Consider the following 20521-nt stretch of genomic DNA (forward strand, 5'->3'; position numbering starts at 1 on the left):
CGAGTCTGAACAAAATATGAGGTGCGTGGTTTAATTTCTGTTGGCTGGAGTAGGTGCCCTGTCGCTTTAAATATTTCCGCTCTAAGGGATCATGGGTAATAAAGTTCCATTTCCGACTCGACATGTTGGAGGCGGGTCGATTGTGTTTCAGCAAGTCTGCCCCAACTGTTGTAAGTCCTTGACGCGGACGACCCTGATCTTTATGCTGGTAGACTAAAAGCATCATTCGTGCAATCTTCGCGTCCTCTTGGAAACGTCTCGTGCACGTTGAAGCTTCCCGGCCGAGCACGGTTTAGCTTAGCTTAATTTGGCTTGCTAAGAGAGAAGAGAGGCGTTTGTGAAGCGTGAGGTAAAGTGTTCTTTTCCCCCACCGAATAGTAAGAAGTGAGAACCACAGTATCTAATATTAAAATTTAAATGAAATCATGTTAGCTTTGTCTTTCTGAATTATTGTATTAGCATGGATTCTGATTTTTTTTTTGTTTTTGTTTTATAATGTCAATAATGTTTCATCACGAATGGGTTGTTTTCACGTGACTGCGGCCATTTTTTTAAACCATGAGCTCGTTACTCATACATACGCAAGGTGGACGACGATATGTTTCCAACTTTATTAATTGAAGACTCGACCGACACCACATCAAGCACAGACTGACTACTAGGCTAACTGGCATACACACATGATGGGACTTGGGACTGGGTCACAAAAGCGCAGTATTGTGCCCTTTATCGTTTTAGTCTATATCACAGAAATCACGAAGGAGGAGCACTTACCTGTATGCTAACACGGAAAATGAAAGGCGGTGGAATATGCTTTTATGTCGACGAGGAATGGTGCACGGGCGATACAGAGCAAAGCACACACTGCAGGAATTTTCGTTAGCTACAATAACTTAACTAATATATATATATATATAATATATATATATATATATATATATATATGGGCACTTACCTGTATGCTGACATGGAAAACGAAAGGGGGTGGAATATTTTATTTTTTTAATATTGAGGCAAACTCCATTTATTCATTTTTTTTTCAAAAAGTAAAACTGTTAGTGAACCACAACTAAAGCAAAATGTTTATTTCTTTAAAATGTTATGCCAATGGCAGAAAGACAAAAGAATAAACAAATACAGCGTTTCACAAAATTCTCAAATTTTTCAAGTGACTAACAAAACAGGATCTCAACTGTAATGTTGGCCTTAAACGATTATCAATTAAGCTTGTTAGCTCGGCGACACATAAGCACGATGAAGATTGAGACCAGGCAGCGTGATAGTGGCGTCAGGCAATCATCCTCAAAGCCAAGTCTCCGTGAAGCACAGAATGTCCAAAGTCTTTCGTCAGAAGCGTTAGACGATGTCCCCACATATGCAGCCAGACTTGTGTACCGAATCGCGAGGCTTTGAAGAGCACTTCGACTAGCAACTCTGGAAACAGCTTCAGTGAATTTGTGAGCGTTGTAGAAGAAAAATCAGAAGAAGGCACTCTGGTAGTAGCAAGTCCTCTCTTGTGTACTTGAGTCCCAAGACGCCCATCAAACAAAAAGACAAACAGTAACGGAGAGCATTCCGGAGTCTACAACACTGGTATGCGTTATGTTGGGAGGTTAAATGGCGGCGCGTTGTGGTATATGGGTAATCAAGCAAAAAAATGTAATGTCAGTGAAAACAACCCATTGTCTCTCCCGGTGTAAAGAAAAGTCTTATCGCTTTCTCTTACAATACATAGTTCCAAGTTTTACTGTTGACTAGGGTTTATTTACTCAGGTGCTGTTTAACCCAGAATGCCCAAATCTCAATGTTTGCTTCACATGTTTGACTACTACTTGCTTTTCTCATTCCTCCAATGAACAGTGAAAAGAGTTGTGATTGCCGTGTGAAAATGTGTGCAAGAAGGACCGCAGAGTACGAGGAGGACCTTGGTGGACCAAAAGAGAAGAAGGAACCACAACCTCACCTACTGGACGCTGTGTTCCATCTGCAGCCTCAAATAGTGCTGCGCAGAGCAGGTTGTTCACTTGTTGCATGTGTTCAAATGTCAATGACATTCTCGTGGGCACTGTTTGCTGTGGTATTTAACAGATACCTGTCAACTTTTCGGAGCGCCAACATGTACAAACTACCAAAAAAATCCTTATAACATACCTGTAAGAGAGACCTGTATTGCCTGTAAGGAAGGTAACACAACTTAAGGTGTCACTCTAACGTACCCAAACTGCTGGGGGGACTCCCGGTGACACTGCGGGGAGGAAAAATGTGTCATTGGCTATTTTGAGGAAGCACTTTGGAGGAGGATGAAGGTAAACCCTGCCATGTGCTAGCTAGAACACCAGCAAGTCAACTGCAAACGCTCCGCTAGTGAGCTCGACCGACCGTGAGGAAAAACTGTCGCGAAACCACAAGAACTTTTTGGGGAGAACGGAATTTGGTCTGCAGTTTCAGAATCCGTATGATTTGTGATATACGGCCGTATTCGTAAGATTCACCACAAAATCCATATGAACTACAGCTAAACCGTACGAGTTGACAGGTATGTTAACCTAACATTGCTAACATCTTATGGCGTCATCTATGTGGGTCTGTGGCATGGATGGCGCAACGCGATGGCCGCTGCCAACGTAGACGGACTGGTCAACCGGGTTCCAAATCACTGAATTGACCCCTCCGTACAGGGCACTTAACCACGCCTCCTGAAGTCACGTCACCCCACTGTTGCTAACCTCAGACAAAAAGACAAAATGGCGTCGCAGGAAGAAAAGTCGAGAGCGAAATTGTCCGATTTACCAGCTGATTTTTCACTCGCATTCTTACCGAATACTGAAATATCGTTGAAGAGCAGACAGCAGGGCTTCAAGTATTTCAGCGAGCGGTATTTCAATGGTATTTCCATGCATATCGACGGAGAAACCATTGATATTAGCGCGAGATCTTTCCGGAGTCAGAGGAAGACCGAGAAGCCACATAATATAATATATTATAACCCAAAGACGAATTGTGTCAATGACAGAAGTTTCCTATTTTCGAGTTAGCTATCACACTTGTGTGCAGAATCTGTATGTGTATCTGTATAGCCGTTTGTGAACCGCCGTATGAAGGAAAAGAAGAAGGCGAGGCTTGATTTACGAGTTGTTTCCCTCGTTTTCTTTGTGTAACGTCACGCGCTCCCCTCAATAATTATTCTTGAATTAGTGCCGACCGAGTACGACAATCACTACTTTGTCCTCAAACATCCTTCTTTCAGTCTTGGTGTCTCGGTGCACATCGAAGGCTTTTAGGACTCGCTAGTCCGGTTTAGCTTAGCTCGCTAGCCGCCAACAAAGAGACACGTTTGTGCAGTCAGATCATCGCAAAATATCGCTCAACACAGATCAAGTGTGTCAATCATTCACACTTAGCTATGTTATGCAAGCGAAGAACTGCTAATTCATTTATATGAGACATGTATTGAAAATCAAATATAGGGCTTATCTACGTGCAAACATATCTGTTCCGGTTGATGGATTCAGTTGATCATGCGGTCTTCCACAAAGTTTGATCCATCGAAGACATTTTTCGTACTCTGTCTTCTGTTCCGGTTGATTTTAGATGGATTCAGTTGATCATGCGGTCTTCCACAAAGTTTGATCCATCGAAGACATTTTTCGTACTCGGTCTTCGGTTTTGGATAGGGTACAAATTGAACTCCACCAACTAGCCTATCAGGATACCTGTCGTCACTATTACAAAGGCCGTGACTACACCTTTTAACCATATCTATTGTTAAGGATCCCTAAGACGTGATAAAACGCAAACAAAAGCTCTACTGAACCATGCGACTTTGTGTGAGGTGATGGCGGACGACAACAAGAGGCGTGGTTTAGGCACATCTCTGGCCTCTGATTGGTCAGCGACGCGGCCCACGCAATTTCTACGGAGGGACAATTACAAATTGGTTAACAATAATGTAAGCCTTTTTGAACAGCAGTAAATATGTCATCAGAGAGTTTTCACGTTTGTACTGGCTGACACCCATGGAGTTCTTGTCTTGCAAGTGGTAATAAGCTACATCTTTCTAACCATTCTGAGTAAAGGTGTCATGAAAGCCTACATATTAGATTGAATTAGAAGCATATCTTTCTGCTGCAAATAAACATTGTTTTTGAAAACTACTCAACTGAAATAAATTAGCAGTCATAGCTTTTAGGTTTAACTCTTACAAAACAGTCAACAAACATCCATCCATTTTCATAGCCGCTTATCCGCACAAAGTCTCGCATTAGTGCTGGAGCCTTTCTCAGCTGTCATTGGGCAGGAGGAAGGGTACACCCTGAACTGGTTGCAGCCAATCACAGTGCACATGGAGACAAACAGTCACACTCACACCTTGGGGGCAATTGACCCCTCCGTACAGGGCACTTAACCACGCCTCCTGAAGTGACGTCACGCCACGTGCGCTGACGTAAGACAAACAGTAAAAATGGCAAATACAATACAATACATTCTGAACTGAGACAGACTCCATGCTTCTGATTTCATTCAAATCAACGATATATTATAGATTCTAAATACAATACATTCTTAACTGAGAGAGACGCCATGCTTCTGATTTCATTCAATCATTCACACGTAGCAATGTTATGCTAGCGCAGAACGTCTCATTCATTTATACGAGACGTGTATTAAAAATCAAATTTAGGGCATATCTTTGTGCAAACACAGTCTGGTTAAGCTTCGGCCGCGAGCCAGCAAGAAATCAATACGTTTGTGCAGTCCGATCATCGCTAAATATCGCTCAACAAAGAATAAGTGTGGCAATCGTTCACACGTAGCAATGTTATGCTAGTGCAGAACGTCTCATTCATTTATACGAGACGTGTATTAAAAGTCAAATTTTGGGCATATCTTCGTGCAAACACAGTCTGGTTAAGCTTCTGGCCGCGAGCCAGCAAGAAATCAATACGTTTGTGCAGTCCGATCATCGCTAAATATCGCTCAACAAAGAATAAGTGTGTCAATCGTTCACACGCAGCAGTGTTATGCTCGCGAAGAACTTCGAATTCATTTATACGAGACATGTATTGAAAATCAAATATAGGGCATACCTTCGTGCAAACGTGTTTCGGTTGATATTAGATGGATGTAGTTGATGATGCGGTCTTCCACAAAGTTTGATCCATCGAAGGCATTTTTCGTACTGGGTCTTCGGTTTTGGAAAGGGTACGAATCGAACTCCACCAACTAGCCTTTCAGGATACCTGTCGTCACTATTACAAAGTCCGTGACTACACCTCTTAACCATATTTTTTGTTAAATAACCCAAATACGCGATAAAACGCTCACTAAACCTATACTGGACGATTCAATGTTGTCAGAGAAAATGGCGGGAGCAAAAATGGGCTTTGGTCTATGCAGATCTCTGGACTCTGATTGGTCAGTGACGCGGATTGCGCAATATCCACGGGGGGGGGGGGGTCAATTTAGAGTGTCGAATTAATGTAGCATGTTTTTGTGATGTGGGAGGAAACTGGAGTGGCCGGAGAAAACCCACGCAGGCACGAGGAGAATGTCCAAACTACGCACAGGGGGGGCTCGGATTGAACCTGGGTCAGAACTGTGAGGCCAACTCTTTATAGCTGCTCCATTGTGTGCCTTGTTAATTCTAAAATTTTAATTTGTCGTGAGGGGAAATGTTTTTTTACGATGCTATGTATTTGAACCTATAGGCAGGGATGTATAAGTTGTCTGCATGCGCACTGCAAATATTAAATGCGCACCAATTTGATTGGATGAAACAAACAAGCATTGGCACTCACAATCAACAAAGGGCAGGTCCTGCAAGAAGGTGAAATCTCCATACAGCTCCTGTGCAGGAAGGAATCATGACATTCTCCAAAACATGGCAGCCTGAGTCAATGACTGTATTTAAGAAAGCAGTTTACCAACACCTGCACTGGACATTGCACCCTTGATCATGACTTTTTTTTTTTTCCCAGGTTGGCCCGTGAGGGGTTGCCGCAGCGTGTCATCTTTTTCCATCTAAGCCTATCTCATCCATCCTCCTCTCTAACCCCAACTGCCCTCATGTCTTCCCACACAACATCCATCAACCTTTTCTTTGGTCTTCCTCTCCCTCTTTTCCTTGGCAGTTCCATCCTCAGCACCCTTCTATCATTATACTCACTCACTCTCCTCTGAACATGTCCAAACCAAGTCTGCTCTCTCTAACCTTGCCTCCAAAACATCCAACTTTGGCTGTCCTTCTCTTAAGCTCATTTCTAAGTGAGAACCTCAGCATCTTTATTTCTGCTACCTCCAGTTCTGCTTCCTGTTGTCTTCAGAGCCACCATCTCTAATCCGTACATCATGGCCGGCCTCACCACTGTTTAATAAACTTTGCCCTTCATCCTAGTGGAGACTCTTCTGTCACATAGAACACCAGACACCTTCCGCCAACTGTTCCATCCCAATTGTACCAGTTTCTTAACTTCCTTACCACACTCACCATTACTCTGTATTGTTGACCAAGTATTTGAAGTCGTCCACTCTCGCTATCTTTTCTCCCTGGAGCTTCACTCTTCCTCCTCCGCCGCTCTCATTCACGCACATATATTGTGTTTTACTTCGGCTTATCTTCATTTGTCCTTTCCAGTGCGTACCTCCATCTTTCTAATTGTTCCTCCGCCTGCTGCCTGGTTTCACTGGAGATCACAATATCATCTGCAAACAGCATGGTCCAAGGGGATTCCAGTCTAATCTCGTCTGTCAGCCTAACCATTACTACCCCAAACAGGAAGGGCCTCAGCGCGGAACCCTGATGCAGTCCCACCTCCACCTTAAATTCTTCTGACACACCTACGCCACATCTCATCACTGTTCTGCTGCCCTCATGCATGTCCTTTACTATTCTAACATATTTCTCCGTCACACCAGACTTCCGCATGCAGTACCACAGTTCTTTTCTTAGTACTCTGTCATGGGCTTTCTCTCGGTCTACAAAGATACAACGCACCGCCTTCTTGCCTTTAATGTACTTTTCCACGAGCATCCTCAAGGCAAATATTGCATCTGTGGAACTCTTGCTCGCAGATACTTACTTCCGTCCTGAGTCCAGCCTCCACTACTCTTTCCCATTACTTCATTGTGTGGCTCATCATCTTTATTCCTCTGTCGTGTCCACAGTTCTGAACATCGCCTTTGTTCTTAAGAATGGGGACTAGCACACTTTTCCTCCATTCTTCTGGCATCTTCTCTCCTGCTAGTATTCTATTGAATAAGTTGGTCAAAAACTCCACAGCCACCTCACCAAATTGCTTCCATACCTCCTCTGGCCCTACTCATCGGGTCCAACTTCCATTCCATTTTTCATTCTTTTCAGTGCCTTTTTAACTCTTCCCTTACGAATCATTGCCACTTCCCGGTCATTGACGCTTGCCTCTTCTACTCTACCCTCTCTCCAATTTTCTTCATTCATTAACTTGTCAAAGTACTCTTTCCATCTACTGAGCATACTACTGGCACCAGTCAACATATTTCCATTGCTATCCTTAATCACCCTTACCTGCTGCACATCCTTCCCATCTCTATACCTCTGTCTGGCCAACCTGTCGAGCTCCTTTTCTCCTTCTTTCGTATCCCATCCTGGAGTACATGTCGTCATATTCCACTTGTTTAGCCTTTGCCACCTCTACCTTTGGCCTGAGACGCATCTCAGCGTATTCCTTACGCCTCTCCTTAGTCCTCTCTGTGTCCCACTTCTTCGCTAATTTCTTTCCTTGGATGACTTCCTGTATTTTGGGATTCCACCACCAAGTTTCCTTCTCCACTTGCCTACCAGAAAACGCTCCAAGTACTCTCCTGCCTGCCTCTGTAAATACCTTGGCAGTAGTATTCCAGTCTTCCGGGAGCACTTCCTGCCCATCGAGAGATTAACATTTCCGGGTGCGGCCATAGAAAGCCCGGGCTACGACCTTACCGTTATGGAAGTCATTTGATGATCGCTCATATGTTTGGCACAGTTTTACGCCCGATGCCCTTCCTAACACAACCCTCTGCATTTATCTGGGCTTGGGACCGTCCGACAGGTAGCACAATATTGTGCTGCCCAACGCGTTGCAGATAGTCAAAAGGAAGAAGCAATCAAATTAACAGTGAGCACATAAGATACACAATTCACAAACTACATAATCTATGTTAAAGTTAAGGTCAAATGAAAGCGAATCACACAAACACAGTCAGCACATAAGGTCCACAAATCACATACTACCTGTGTGAAAATATAAAGGATTTAAAGGATATGTGGATTGGAAGGGATTGAAACCACAATGACCCCCACTCTTGTAGTTGAAGGTTGAGTCAACGTTTGATGTTTGGTCCGCGTTGTGTACTCTACGTAGGTAATGTTGTTAGCGCACAAAGCTTGGCTAACGTAGGCCAAGCAGGTTCAACGCGAACGATGCGGCACCAATTTGGATACTAAGATGTACTAAAAGACTTGTTAAATTTCCTATAAATTCTCAAGGCCCTCGTCGCACAAGTTATGACGTTACTCACGTTCGATGTTTCTTCAACATCCACGAATTGTTCATAAATGTGTCTCGTTAGCAATCTAAGCTGAGCAAGTTTAAATTGACGTTTACACTCGCCCAACTTCTTATGAGTACTCGATATCCTCTTTGTAAATGATACATGGGTTTTGCAGGATGTGTAGATACTCGCGTTTGTTTTCCTCCTCAGTAAATAGAAAACAGAAGCGTTTTATTGTTGCGGTCTAAGCTAGGCTAACTTGGGCTTAGCAGCTTCAACGCGAACGAAATGGCTCCAATTTGGGTACTAAGATTGCACAGATGGTGATTTTAGTCCACTGAAGTCGTCACCAGGAGCGTCCCACGTTGAGGATTCACAACTTTTGGTCCAAATTCAGCAGGATTTATTGAATTACGATCAGGCTGGTCAGAGCCTTCTGTTTAGGCTGCTACCAGTTTGAAGACCAGTGTGACGGTCTGAGCACTCCCCCGTGCTGAAAAGTCTTCTTGTGATTAATGTGCATGTGTTACTAACAGGGGAACTCTGGGTACGTAGCCAACACTTACTGGGAAATCACCCGCTCTCATTCCTCCTCCTCCTTCTACATAGGAGGAGCTAACATACGTGATATCCTAAACATAACCTAACCTTAAAACAAAAGTTGATTAAAAAGATATACACATATACGTACGTTCGCTGTGTTCGTCTGAGACGTCCATAGTGTTACGTATGAATTTAGACTAACGTCCCCTTTTTTTCAAACCAGCAAAATGCGACTAGGCAGTTGTATTGCGTTTCTGACAATTTAATCTCACACACACAAACACAACGCAAACACGATAAAATAGCTAACACGAAATAGGCATTCAAGAACAGAGTTGAGCCACTACGGCGAAGTCACCAATGTTGAACAAGTGTTCCCAAACAAGCAAATGTTCGTCCCAGCAGGTATTCCAAGTTAGCGAAAGTTCCAGCTGGTCCAAAAACGAAAGGCAGAAGGCGTCTGTGTAGTTAGTGTTTCAAGCAGCATGGTTTCGAAATATTTCACACACATAACAATAGCAAACATAACACTCGGCGACAAGTTGTCAAATGGCACACGAAGCATGAATGGGGACGTTTCAGACTGGCCGGAAGTTTACAAAATATACGCACATGCGCATTAATCACAAGAAGACTTTTCAGTACCGGGAGCACTCGAAACATCACACCAGAAGCACCTTTGATCATGACTGACTGACTGGATATTTCACACTGGACCTCAAGGACCTTGGATTCTGTTCTTGATCAATCTTCCTCGAAATCCTTTAGAAACTTGATTCCTGATTAAAGACACACTTGAATCAAAATAGAGGACCTTGGATCACTGGCCAACAGTCCAGTCCTTTTTAGCAGTGGCCTAATTGAGACGCTTCATGTTTGCTCGGGCTCAGAAGCAGCTTGACCAGAGAAATCCAGCAGTTGTAGCCAATCTCCTGGATGAGTCTTCAGAAAATATAGTTCATCGGTATATATCGCTGCGGAAAAAAATGATTGCTCCCTAAACCTAATAACTGGTTCATGGCAGTGATTGCCAATGTGGTATGGTACCTGGGCTGCTCTAGTGATATGCAAAATACTTAGTGCTTAAGTGCTTTTTCGAGTTCCCTTAATCTTTAAGAATTGCTTAAAAAAACATGTATAGTGTTGTTGTTTTTTTTAGGTACATTAGCTCTATTTATCACAGCAAGTCTTTCAGGTCCTGAAGTAGCAAAATAGCCCCAGACCATCACACTTGGGCCACCATATCTTACTTTTCACATGAAGTTCTTTTTCTTAAATTCGGCATTACTTTTACACCAGATGTAATGGGACACACATCTCTCAAAAAGGTCAACTGTCTTCTCAGACTCAGTATTTTCCAATAAAGTCTTGGAGTTAACCAAAATGTAGTTTCTGTTTTTTTTTTTGTTTTTTTTTGTCAACTAATGGGAGTTGATCATGATTAACTGAGGCAAGTGAGCCCAGCAGTTCTTTGGATGTTGTCTTTTGTGAAATTTTAGATTAGTTGTTGCTACGCTCTTTGGGTCATTTTGGAAGTCATCACGGTGCTATTTGGGTAAAGAAAGTAGAACTTATCTGTTCTACATTATTTGTACAGTGCCCTGAAAACGTTTGTGCCACTTCCTGATTTTTTTTTTTTTTTTTTTTTGCATATCGATCAGAGACAGGTTTAAAAATTCAAATAAACTAATATCAGTCAGACAACCCAGGGAAATACAAAATGCAATTTTTAAATGACAATTCCATTTATTTATTTACCCTCATTGAAAAAGTAATCGCCCCCTGATCCTAATGACATGTTGTGCCACCCTTGTTAGCAATAACTGAAATCAAGTAGTTGCATGTACGGTGAAGAAAATAAGTATTTGAATACCCTGCGATGTTGCAAGTTGGGAGAAGTGGGAATTTTCTTCACTGTAACTTGCTCTGGAGGAATTTTGTCCTACTTTTTTTTTCCCCAGAATTTTCTCAACTCTGCCATATTGGAAGGTTTTCTTGCATGAACTGCCTGCTTAAGGTCACACAACAGGATCTCAATTGACCCCTCCGTGGATATTGCGCAATCCGCATCACTGACCAATCAGAGGCCAGAGATCTGCATAAACCAAAACCCGTTTTTGCTCCCGCCATTTTCTCAGACAACATTGCATGGTCCAGTATAGATTTTTTTAGCGTTTTATCGCGTATTTGGGTTATTTAACAAAAAATATGGTTAAGAGGTGTAGTCACGGACTTTGTAATAGTGACGACAGGTATCCTGAAAGGCTAGTTGGTGGAGTTCGATTCGTACCCTTTCCAAAACCGAAGACCCAGTACAAAAAATGTCTTCGATGGATCAAACTTTGTGGAAGACCGCATCATCAACTAAATCCATCTAATATCAACCGGAACACATATGTTTGCACGAAGGTATGCCCTATATTTGATTTTCAATACATGTCTCGTATAAATTAATTTGAAGTTCTTCGCTAGTATAACACTGCTGCGTGTGAACGATTGACACACTTATTCTTTGTTGAGCGATATTTAGCGATGATCGGACTGCACAAACGTATTGATTTCTTGCCAGCTCGCGGCCGAAGCTTAACCAGACTGTGTTTGCACGAAGATATGCTCTATATTTGATTTTTAATACACGTTTCGTATAAATGAATGAGACGTTCTTCGCTAGCATAACATTGCTACGTGTGAATGATTGAATGAAACCAGAAGCATGGAGTCTGTCTCAGTTCAGAATGTATTGTATTGTATTTGCCATTTTTACTGTTTGTCTTACGTCAGCGCACGTGGCGTGACGTCACTTGAGGAGGCGTGATTAAGTGCCCTGTACGGAGGGGTCAATTGGTTTAATTCAAATCGGGACTTTGACTTGGCCACTCCAAAACCTACAATTATTATTATTTATTTATTTTTTTGCATTTCAGAGGTGGACTTGCTAATGTGTTTTGGGTTGTTGTCCTGCTGTATGATCCAAAAGAGGTTGAGATTGAGGGCATGAACTGATGGCCAAATGTTCTCCTTCAGGATTTTCTATTCCACAGTAAAATTCATTGATCCATCAATCACGGCACGTTTTCCTGGTACTGAGGCCGCAAAGCTTCCACCATGCTTCACCATAATGTTCTCTTTATCTTTGGTAAATGTGAGACGAGCCTTTGTATTCTTGCTAACTGAAGGAGTCTTGAATACTGACTTTACTTGAGGCCAGCGAGGCCTTTAGGTCTTTAGATGTTGTTTGAGGTTCTTTTGTAACAACCTGGATGTAGTAGTCCAGTATTCCGGGAGCTTCTCCTTTCCATCGAGAGCCTGTCTCACCTCTTTCCGAAAGGCCGCACAATATTCTTCCCTTCTGAGCTTCCACCACATGGTTTTCTGGTCTACCTTTTTCTTCTTAATCTTCCTACCCACCACCAGAATCATCCTACACGCCACCATCCTATGCTGTCGAGCTACACTCTCCCCTACCACTAGCTTACAGTCACTAACTTCCTTCAGACTACATTGTCTGCACAAAATATAATCCACCTGTGTGCTTCTACCTCCGCTCTTGTAGGTCACTATATGTTCCTCCCTCTTCTGGAAATAAGTGTTTACTACAGCCATCTCCATCCTTTTTGCAAAGTCCACCACCATCTGTCCCTCAAAGTCCCTTTCCTTGATGCCTTACTCACCCATCACTTTTTCATCGCCCCTGTTTCCTTCAACATGTCCATTACAATCTGCACCAATCACAACTCTCTCGGTCTGAGATCCTAAGAACTACTTAATCTCGTTCCTTCCAGAATTTCTCTTTCAACTCTCGGTCACATCCTACCTGTGGGGCATAGCCGCTAATCACATTATACATAACACCCTCATCACTCCATCTGATACTCTTATCACCTCCAAGACATTCTTAACCAGCTCTTCCTTTTATATAACCCCTACTCCATTTCTCTTCCCATCTACTCCATGGTAAAATAATTTAAACCCTGCTTCTAAACTTCTAGCCTGACTACCTTTCCTCCTGCGCTCTTGAATGCACAATATATCAACCTTTCGCCTCCTAATCATCATGTCCACCAACTCTGCTGAATGCCAGCGGTTGACAGTGCTGGTTGAGCGCCCCTGAGGTGTGGGTGAGAGGGGGCTCTGGGTCAGGCGCCACAGAGGTGTGGGCGAGAGGCAGTTCTGGGTTGGGGGCTGCAGAGGCATGAGTGAAAGGCGGCTGGGGCGCCGCAGAGGCATGAGCGAGAGGTGGCTGGGGCACCGCAAAGGGGTGGGCGAGAGGCGGACCTGTCGCTGCTGGGGAGTGAACGGGTGGGGGTCAGGCCCTGCCGAGACAGAAGCATGAGGCAGCTGGGGGTCAGCGGGTGCCTCCTCAATCTGCTGCCATCGAGGTTTGGGGGAGTGGATACGAGAGCGGCAGAGTGCACATGGACTCAGGAAGGTGAACTGGGAAACATGAGTAAAAGTGTATTTATTGGTGTATTTTGGTCAGTGTGGCTTGGGAGGAGTGTAGCGGGAGGCATAAAGGTGAGCTCTACTTGGACACCTCTGCTGGCCACCACACGGGGGTCCAGGATAAATGGTCAAAAGGGTGCCCCAGAAAAGGTGTGAGGAAGAGGACTTCGGCTTAGTCACATCGGGGGAGGTGACACAAATTGTTCCGATATCACAGCCAGAATCGGGCAGGGGATCATATTAATGCAGGTCCTCCTCAAAATCAGATAAATCAGAGTCTGAAAAGACATGGTTGTTAACCGGTTGTGCGTGGAGGATACTTATAACACGTGGGTGCTGCAGGTGACAAGGTAGGAGAGGACAAAACGACAGAGCTCACTCAGATCAGGGACGCTTGGTCAGCAGGTTGCGCTGGGAAGCAGACTGGCAACGTGTCCAGCGATGGTGCGTTTTCCTGCTGGGTCCTGTTAAAACCTATTTATTCTGTCACGAGCAAGCGACATGGGGTAGGACCGAAATGTAGGACTACGAGCCTGGGACATGATTTTCGAGGGTAGTTTAATTATGGCAGAGGCCATACACAGGTAAGCAATTTAAAAAGGCAGAGGCAAAAAAAAAATGTAGCCAAAAGGCAAAGTTCGAATATCCAGAAACGATGTCCGATGACTACGAGGTACAACTTGAAACATGAACAAGACTTGACTCGGTGGCACAGAACACTGTCACGAGGGGGATGCTCTCACAAGAAGCTTGCGTACTCATACACGATGCTCCAGTGTCAACCACAACGAGCTGTCACCTGACAATGAAAAACCCAAGACTTATATGCATTGCCTTATTAGATTCAAGGAGGGGCAGGTGAGGAGCCACACCCCGTGCAAGATGCGTGGGCCCTGACAACGGAGACACTTCATAGAAAGTGTTTACCCTTTGTTCACGAGCTCAAGCAGTAACAAGCTAGCAAGCTAAGCAGTTCTCTTCTGTTCTTGTCTTTTATTCTATTATTCTCTGGTTGAAGGCGCAAAAGTGTTGACAGGATCAAAGACCAAGGAGGTTGTCAACAAATTAGATTTGAGCAGTTTGTTTTTTTTTGTCTTGCAGAGGTGAGTGAAAATCATCAACCAGAGTGGCAGCAGTCAGTGTCTCCTCATATCAAAGAGGAAGAGGATGAAGAAACAGTTCAACACATCAAAGAGGTGGAGGGAGACTTCGGGCACATTAAAGACGAAGCGCTGGAGGAAATCATAAAGATTCCATCCACTGATGTCCCTTTGAAGAGTGAAGGTGAAGGTCAAAGTGAGGCGAGCAGATGTGTGGAGCCTCCAAGTAGCTGGTCAAGTGAACACGTGACAGCAAAAGATGATGGAGACCACTGTGGAGGATCACCAACATATGGCCTCTTAGCGCCACTCTCTGATAGTGATGACATGGAGTCACACTCGCCTCACATTAATGATGACTATGAACAGTCAGAAGGTTATATGACATGTCAGACTAAAAATGTCTGCTGGACTTGTTCTCAATGTAGTAAAATATTTTCTTCCAAGCGCAGTTTGGTGCAACATGTCAAAATACACACAGGAGAGAAACCTTTTGCCTGCTCTATTTGCGGCAAAAGATTCACTCTCAAGGGAAACTTAACAACACACATAAGAGCCCACACTGGTGAGAGACCTTTTGCCTGCTCAATTTGTGGTCAAAGATTCTCTCAGAAGGGAAGTGTAAAAAGACATACACTAATCCACACTGGTAAGGAATCTTTCCCCTTCTCAGTTTGTGTTAAAACTTTCTCCAGTAAGGAACGGTTAAAATTTCACACAATAAGACACGCTGCTGAGAAACATTTTGCCTGCTCAATTTGTGGGCAGCAATTCACTGAAAAGGAAAGCTTAAAAAAGCATAAAAGAGTCCACACTTGTCAGAAATCTTTTGCATGCTCAGTTTGTTGTCAAAGATTTACTCGGAAGGGAGACTTAAAAAGACACACAATAACCCACACTGGTGAGAAACCATTTTCTTGCTCAACTTGCAGTCAAAGATTCACTCAAAAGGGAACCTTGAAAATACACACCAGATCCCACACTGGTGAGAAGCCTTTTGCCTGCACAGTTTGTGGTCAAAGATTCACTCGGAAGGGAGTTTTAAAAAGGCACACGAGAACCCACACTGGTGAGAAACCTTTTTCTTGCTCAATTTGCGGTCAAAAATTCACTCAGAAGGGAACCTTGAAAATGCACACCAGAACACACACTGGTGAGAAACCTTTTTCCTGCAGAGTTTGCGGTCAGAAATTCACACGAAAAGGATACTTAAAAATGCACACAAGAACACCCACTGGTGAAAAACTTCTTTCCTGCTCAGGTTGTGACCGAAGATTCTCTTGTAAGTCTGAGGTAAAGACACACAATTGTGCTGGTAAGAAGAATTAACACTGGTGTCAAAATAAGTTTAAGGGACTGAATGTTGTGGTAAAGACAGCGACTGTCGCTCAGTCATATGGGTCGTCCAGTCACTGAAAGGTCGACGATTCGAACCCTCACTCCAACAGTCTGTATGTCAAAGTGCAAGACCAAACCCTCATTTGCTCCCAGTGAGTCTGGCACCGCCTTGTACGGCATTAGCCGGCCGTTAGTTTAGGTGTAAATTTCGCGACCAACTCAAAGATTCCCACAATAAACATGCCTCCCTCCCCCCAGTTTTAAAACCACTGCTTTACGATAAGATAGTGACTTTTCATTCAATGTCTACAACTCCTGGGAGAATAGTAGTTTGGTCAGCTATTTGATGTTGAAATAGTGACGCTATGGAAAAACGTGGGTTAAGACTGTAGTGTCTGTTGTAAACAAAGGTTACTTCTGGACAATGTTCCCTCTTATTTTTTACGTGTCTGAGCAAACACACTAAGGCTGTGAGCGCTCCTTTTGACCAGTGTGAGCAACATCAGATGTCTGCACGGTGGTCAGATCAGTGTCATCCATTGAAGTTACATGGCTCATTAAAAGGTTCAGATTTACATTCCCATCAGAACATTTTTCAGAACAATTTTGTTTTCACAAACTTTGACTGAAAATGTCAACAACCAAAAAAATACAATACAAATACATACCAAGCCAACTATCGATCCATCCATCCATTTTCTTCGCAGCTTATCCTCACAAGGTTCACGGTTAGTGCTGGAGCCTATCCCAACTTTCAACGGGCTGGAGGCAGGGTACACCCTTAACTGGTTGCCCCAAGCCAACTATTAACTATAAATTTAAATGTCACTTCCAACTTTTTTTTTTAAACCTACAATGATATCCCCATTTGTTTTTCTTGGCGTAAGACTGAATTATTGCTTGCAGAATATCTTTTGCAATGCATGTTGAAAGCTGAATGATGCTCCCAAACTGTTTTAGGGTTATCGTTATGTTGCTTCCTATATGTAAAATACAGAATTAGCTTTTTGGGCAATGTATCATCTGTGCTTTCGTCCTTAATCAGGCTGTGCCAAGGTTTTAACATTCCACACCATCTCATCCAGTACTTTCTACTTTGGCTTCAGACCAGATCTTTTTTACTCAAAGAAGAGAAAATCTCATCCATTTTTACTACTTTTTTCTTCTATTATTCACATACATCCATTGTTTGTAATTATGAGTGTACCCCTTTAAAATGCAGGGGGCAGTGGCAGGTAAACTAGGAAGTAGAGTGTGTGGCAGAGAGTGGCCAAGCAGCAGCTCTTTCTGAGAGGCAGTGCAATGCCGTGTTTTGTTTTGTTTTGTTTTTTTAAAAAAAGAAAACACACATCAGGCTGTAGTTCATTGCGTCGGATCTGTTTTCCTCTGAGAGTGTGCGACAAGTGCGCAAATGCGTAGTTGCGCAGTTTAGAGGGAACATTGCTTCCGGAGCACAGCGCGAGTCCTCTCATGCTTGTTTTATGACATGAAAACTAAATCCTGTGGCAGCTGATTCCTAGCCTTACAATATCTGGTCCGCAGCCAAACAACCTACGGATCTCTGAATTACTGGGCAATTTTGTATCGATAATGGAGTCTGCTACCAATAGCCGTATATCGGATGTTTATGAACAGATATTCAGTCGCATTGGTTATCGCTCCCGACCCTAAATTTCAGCCACATTTTTGGCCTGCCCACAGGTTGGACATGTCAACCTGTTACAGGCTGACATTTTTCGTGGGAGCCAATTATATTTCCTCATTGAACTTCTATTTTTAAGAGTCTAATTTTGGGCCCTACTGAAAAATATTTCTGGGTGTATTATTTTTTTAGGCAATGAGTGAATTTCGTGTCAATGAAATATGTTGGAAGTCTTATTGTCTCGAAAATCGTCAGACTCTTTGTGGTTAGAAGACAGCCACATCATTCCACATTAAGTCATTCTTGCAGATTTCCTCACGTAAACTCAATTTGAAATTCATTGCACCACAAATGTATGATTTATGTATGCCTGTATTGGTCAAATCTATGTAGACATCAGATTTGTTTCCGTAGATAGCATTATGTGACTGATTCAGCTCGCTCTCATATTGTCGGACGACCTATCACGGTGGTCTCCTGTCCCAAAACTGCAGGTGATCTTATTTGACTTTTTCTAATAATTAAATTCTCAAATATTGGGCTAAACGTTATATTTTCAAAATTTTGGAGCTGCCATAAGTAGACATCTGCATATATTTTGGTGTTGATTGTTGACAGTTTTGAGATGTGAAGCCACATTTCTTGGGCTCATGCACGAATGAGGTTTCCAAACATGTGGTACTCGCCCGATGTTTTGTGTCATTTTAATGACGTCCTTATTTATCCCAATCCATAAATTTGCAACAACAAAAAATAGGACACATTCATGAGGGAACATAATTCTTGGGGTACTATTTGTTGTTCATGGGATGCAATGATACATGAAAGCAATGCAAGAAACAATATCAACTGGTACATGTACTCTTGGTACATTCCTTTTCCTGCACCAGCAATACCAGTGATTTTTAATTTTCAATTTTATTGATGGGAAAAGGGGTGTTCGAAAGGAAATTAATTTACCAATCACTCCAAATTGGAAATTACTGCTAGTTTCATTTTCTTGGGCATGCCTGCATTTTGTTCAATGTTCTAGTGATGTCAAGATTTTGTTCAATGTTCTAATGATGTCAAGATCAAATGAGCAAACGATTGAAATGGACTGTAAAAACTTTGACTTTTGGTGGTAAAGTTTAGACATGATAATAAAATACACTGCTTAAAACAGTGAGGGCTACTCCATTTGCTTATACTGTCCAATTCTTTTTAAGGGGCGGAAATGTATTTGATGATAAATATATTGGAAACAATACTCACTTTCAAACAAAACACGGTCCAAGTGACAAGGCCCTAGTGGTGGGGAAAAATCCAAATGGAGGATCACAAGGAGACCACTGTCAGATAGTGATACCATAATGCCACACTCCTCACAGTAAATCATGATATAAAGTCTAAAGGTGATATGACGTGTATTGGGATGTGGTTTTCCCGGTGAATTGTGAATAGCTAAAAATGCTTACGTTAGCCTTAAACAACAATGCTATATTACAATAAAGAGGAAGTCACATGAGAAGTGGGAAAATGTACTGCTTGAAAGTCCCCCTTTAGGGTGCATGTGACAGTCACAGAAAACATCTGTCAGAGATAACCGCTGCCTCAAAGCATTGCTGGAAACCATGAGAGGAAAATGTTGAGACAGCGTCTGTCACCAACGGCTGATGCCATGGCAATGGCCATTCTACATAGCTATGACGTCAATGGAGCCTGGACCAACCAGACGAAGGCAATGTCACACTTTAGCTTTTAAAAATTATATAAGACTGGGTCCAGGAACATATAGTTTTTGTCCAGTCTACACTATCATTGCTAAAGCTAAGATCAGTATGTACAGACTCCTGTGTCAGGAATTAATTTGTTAGCGTTTCATGTTGTCATAAGTGCAGGTCTTTCATGAAAACAAACACGCTTGGAACCTCGAGAGTTAATAGGTGATTTTAAAACACAAATTCCTTTTCATGTCACTCCGACAAAACAGAAATGTTCTCAGTCTGGGAAAATTTGCTTGAAAGAAAATGACAAGACACAATTCACGGATCCGTGAGAATGTTTGACAGCTCCCTTTTGACCAATCAGTGAGAGTCATTTCCTGAACTGCGGCCCTGCTGTTCCATTAACCCTAACTCTAGTTGCAAGTTATTTTTTGTTTTTACGTTATGCACTCTCTGTGCAAATAAAAAACAGTTTTTTCCCTCCTCATTATTGCTTGTTTAAAGTTATTCTGCACTTTTGTTAATTAAAAAAGAAGGTTTACAAGGCTGGGGCCTGAGTCGCTTCAGTTTTGGCAATGCACTCCCAGCCTAGCATACTCAAGGCTAAAGCATACATTTTAAGCAAAAAATAAATATATTTCCTAAATGATTTAATTTTATAAAGTATTTAAACAATACATGTATTTCTACTATGCAGTTTATTATCAGGAAAAGTAAAAAAATTGCTTTAAAAAACTTTTTTAGACATGTAACACATTGTTTCATTTTCCGTTCATTGTAATGTGAAAACGTGCTTTTGTTTTCGAATGTTTTGCTTTTCAACCAGCCTTCTGGAACAGATTGTGTTCGAGAACCAAGGCACCACTGTATATGAAATTCTATGCTTGTGCATTTTATCTAGTCCATTTCTCTTCATGTTGTCTTTATCTTTTCTAAAAAACATCCTGTGGAAAGATGTTTGGAATTTGCACTGGTGCCAAAATAGACAGAGTTTAGAAGTCAAAGTTCACAACTCCTGCGTGTGTACACTCGTTGGGGCCTGTGAGGATGACTCTCACATGTCACCTCATTGCAACTCAGGTGAGTTTTGGAATTTAGGAAACATTTTCCTTGATACCGAAAGTGAGCTTTGTCACGTCCCATCGGAACGAGAGTAGGACCCAAATGCAGGAACTCGGAAGACGCAAGGTAGTTCAAGAAGAGACACGTTTATTATATGCAGAGGTAGGGGATCGAGCAGG

The 20521-nt window shown here is 42.6% G+C and overlaps 1 protein-coding gene across 3 annotated transcripts; it reads left to right on the top strand.

Moving 5' to 3' along the window:
* The first annotated feature begins 93 nt into the window (after positions 1–93).
* Positions 94–18737, top strand: LOC133491648 (gastrula zinc finger protein XlCGF57.1-like). 3 transcript variants are annotated; one of them, XM_061803050.1, is made up of 3 exons: positions 94–170; positions 1861–2015; positions 14596–18737. In XM_061803050.1, exons 2-3 carry the CDS (start codon positions 1889–1891, stop codon positions 15921–15923), a joined length of 1455 nt encoding a protein of 484 aa, XP_061659034.1. In that variant the 5' UTR covers positions 94–170; positions 1861–1888; the 3' UTR covers positions 15924–18737. The 3 variants fall into 3 exon arrangements, with proteins under 3 accessions (XP_061659034.1, XP_061659033.1, XP_061659036.1); XM_061803049.1 differs by having other exon boundaries at positions 118–349; XM_061803052.1 differs by lacking the exon at positions 94–170 and adding an exon at positions 1195–1593.
* The last annotated feature ends 1784 nt before the right edge of the window (positions 18738–20521 follow it).

This window comes from Syngnathoides biaculeatus, chromosome 18, assembly GCF_019802595.1.
Source record: "Syngnathoides biaculeatus isolate LvHL_M chromosome 18, ASM1980259v1, whole genome shotgun sequence".
In the NCBI taxonomy this organism is placed as follows: domain Eukaryota; kingdom Metazoa; phylum Chordata; class Actinopteri; order Syngnathiformes; family Syngnathidae; genus Syngnathoides; species Syngnathoides biaculeatus.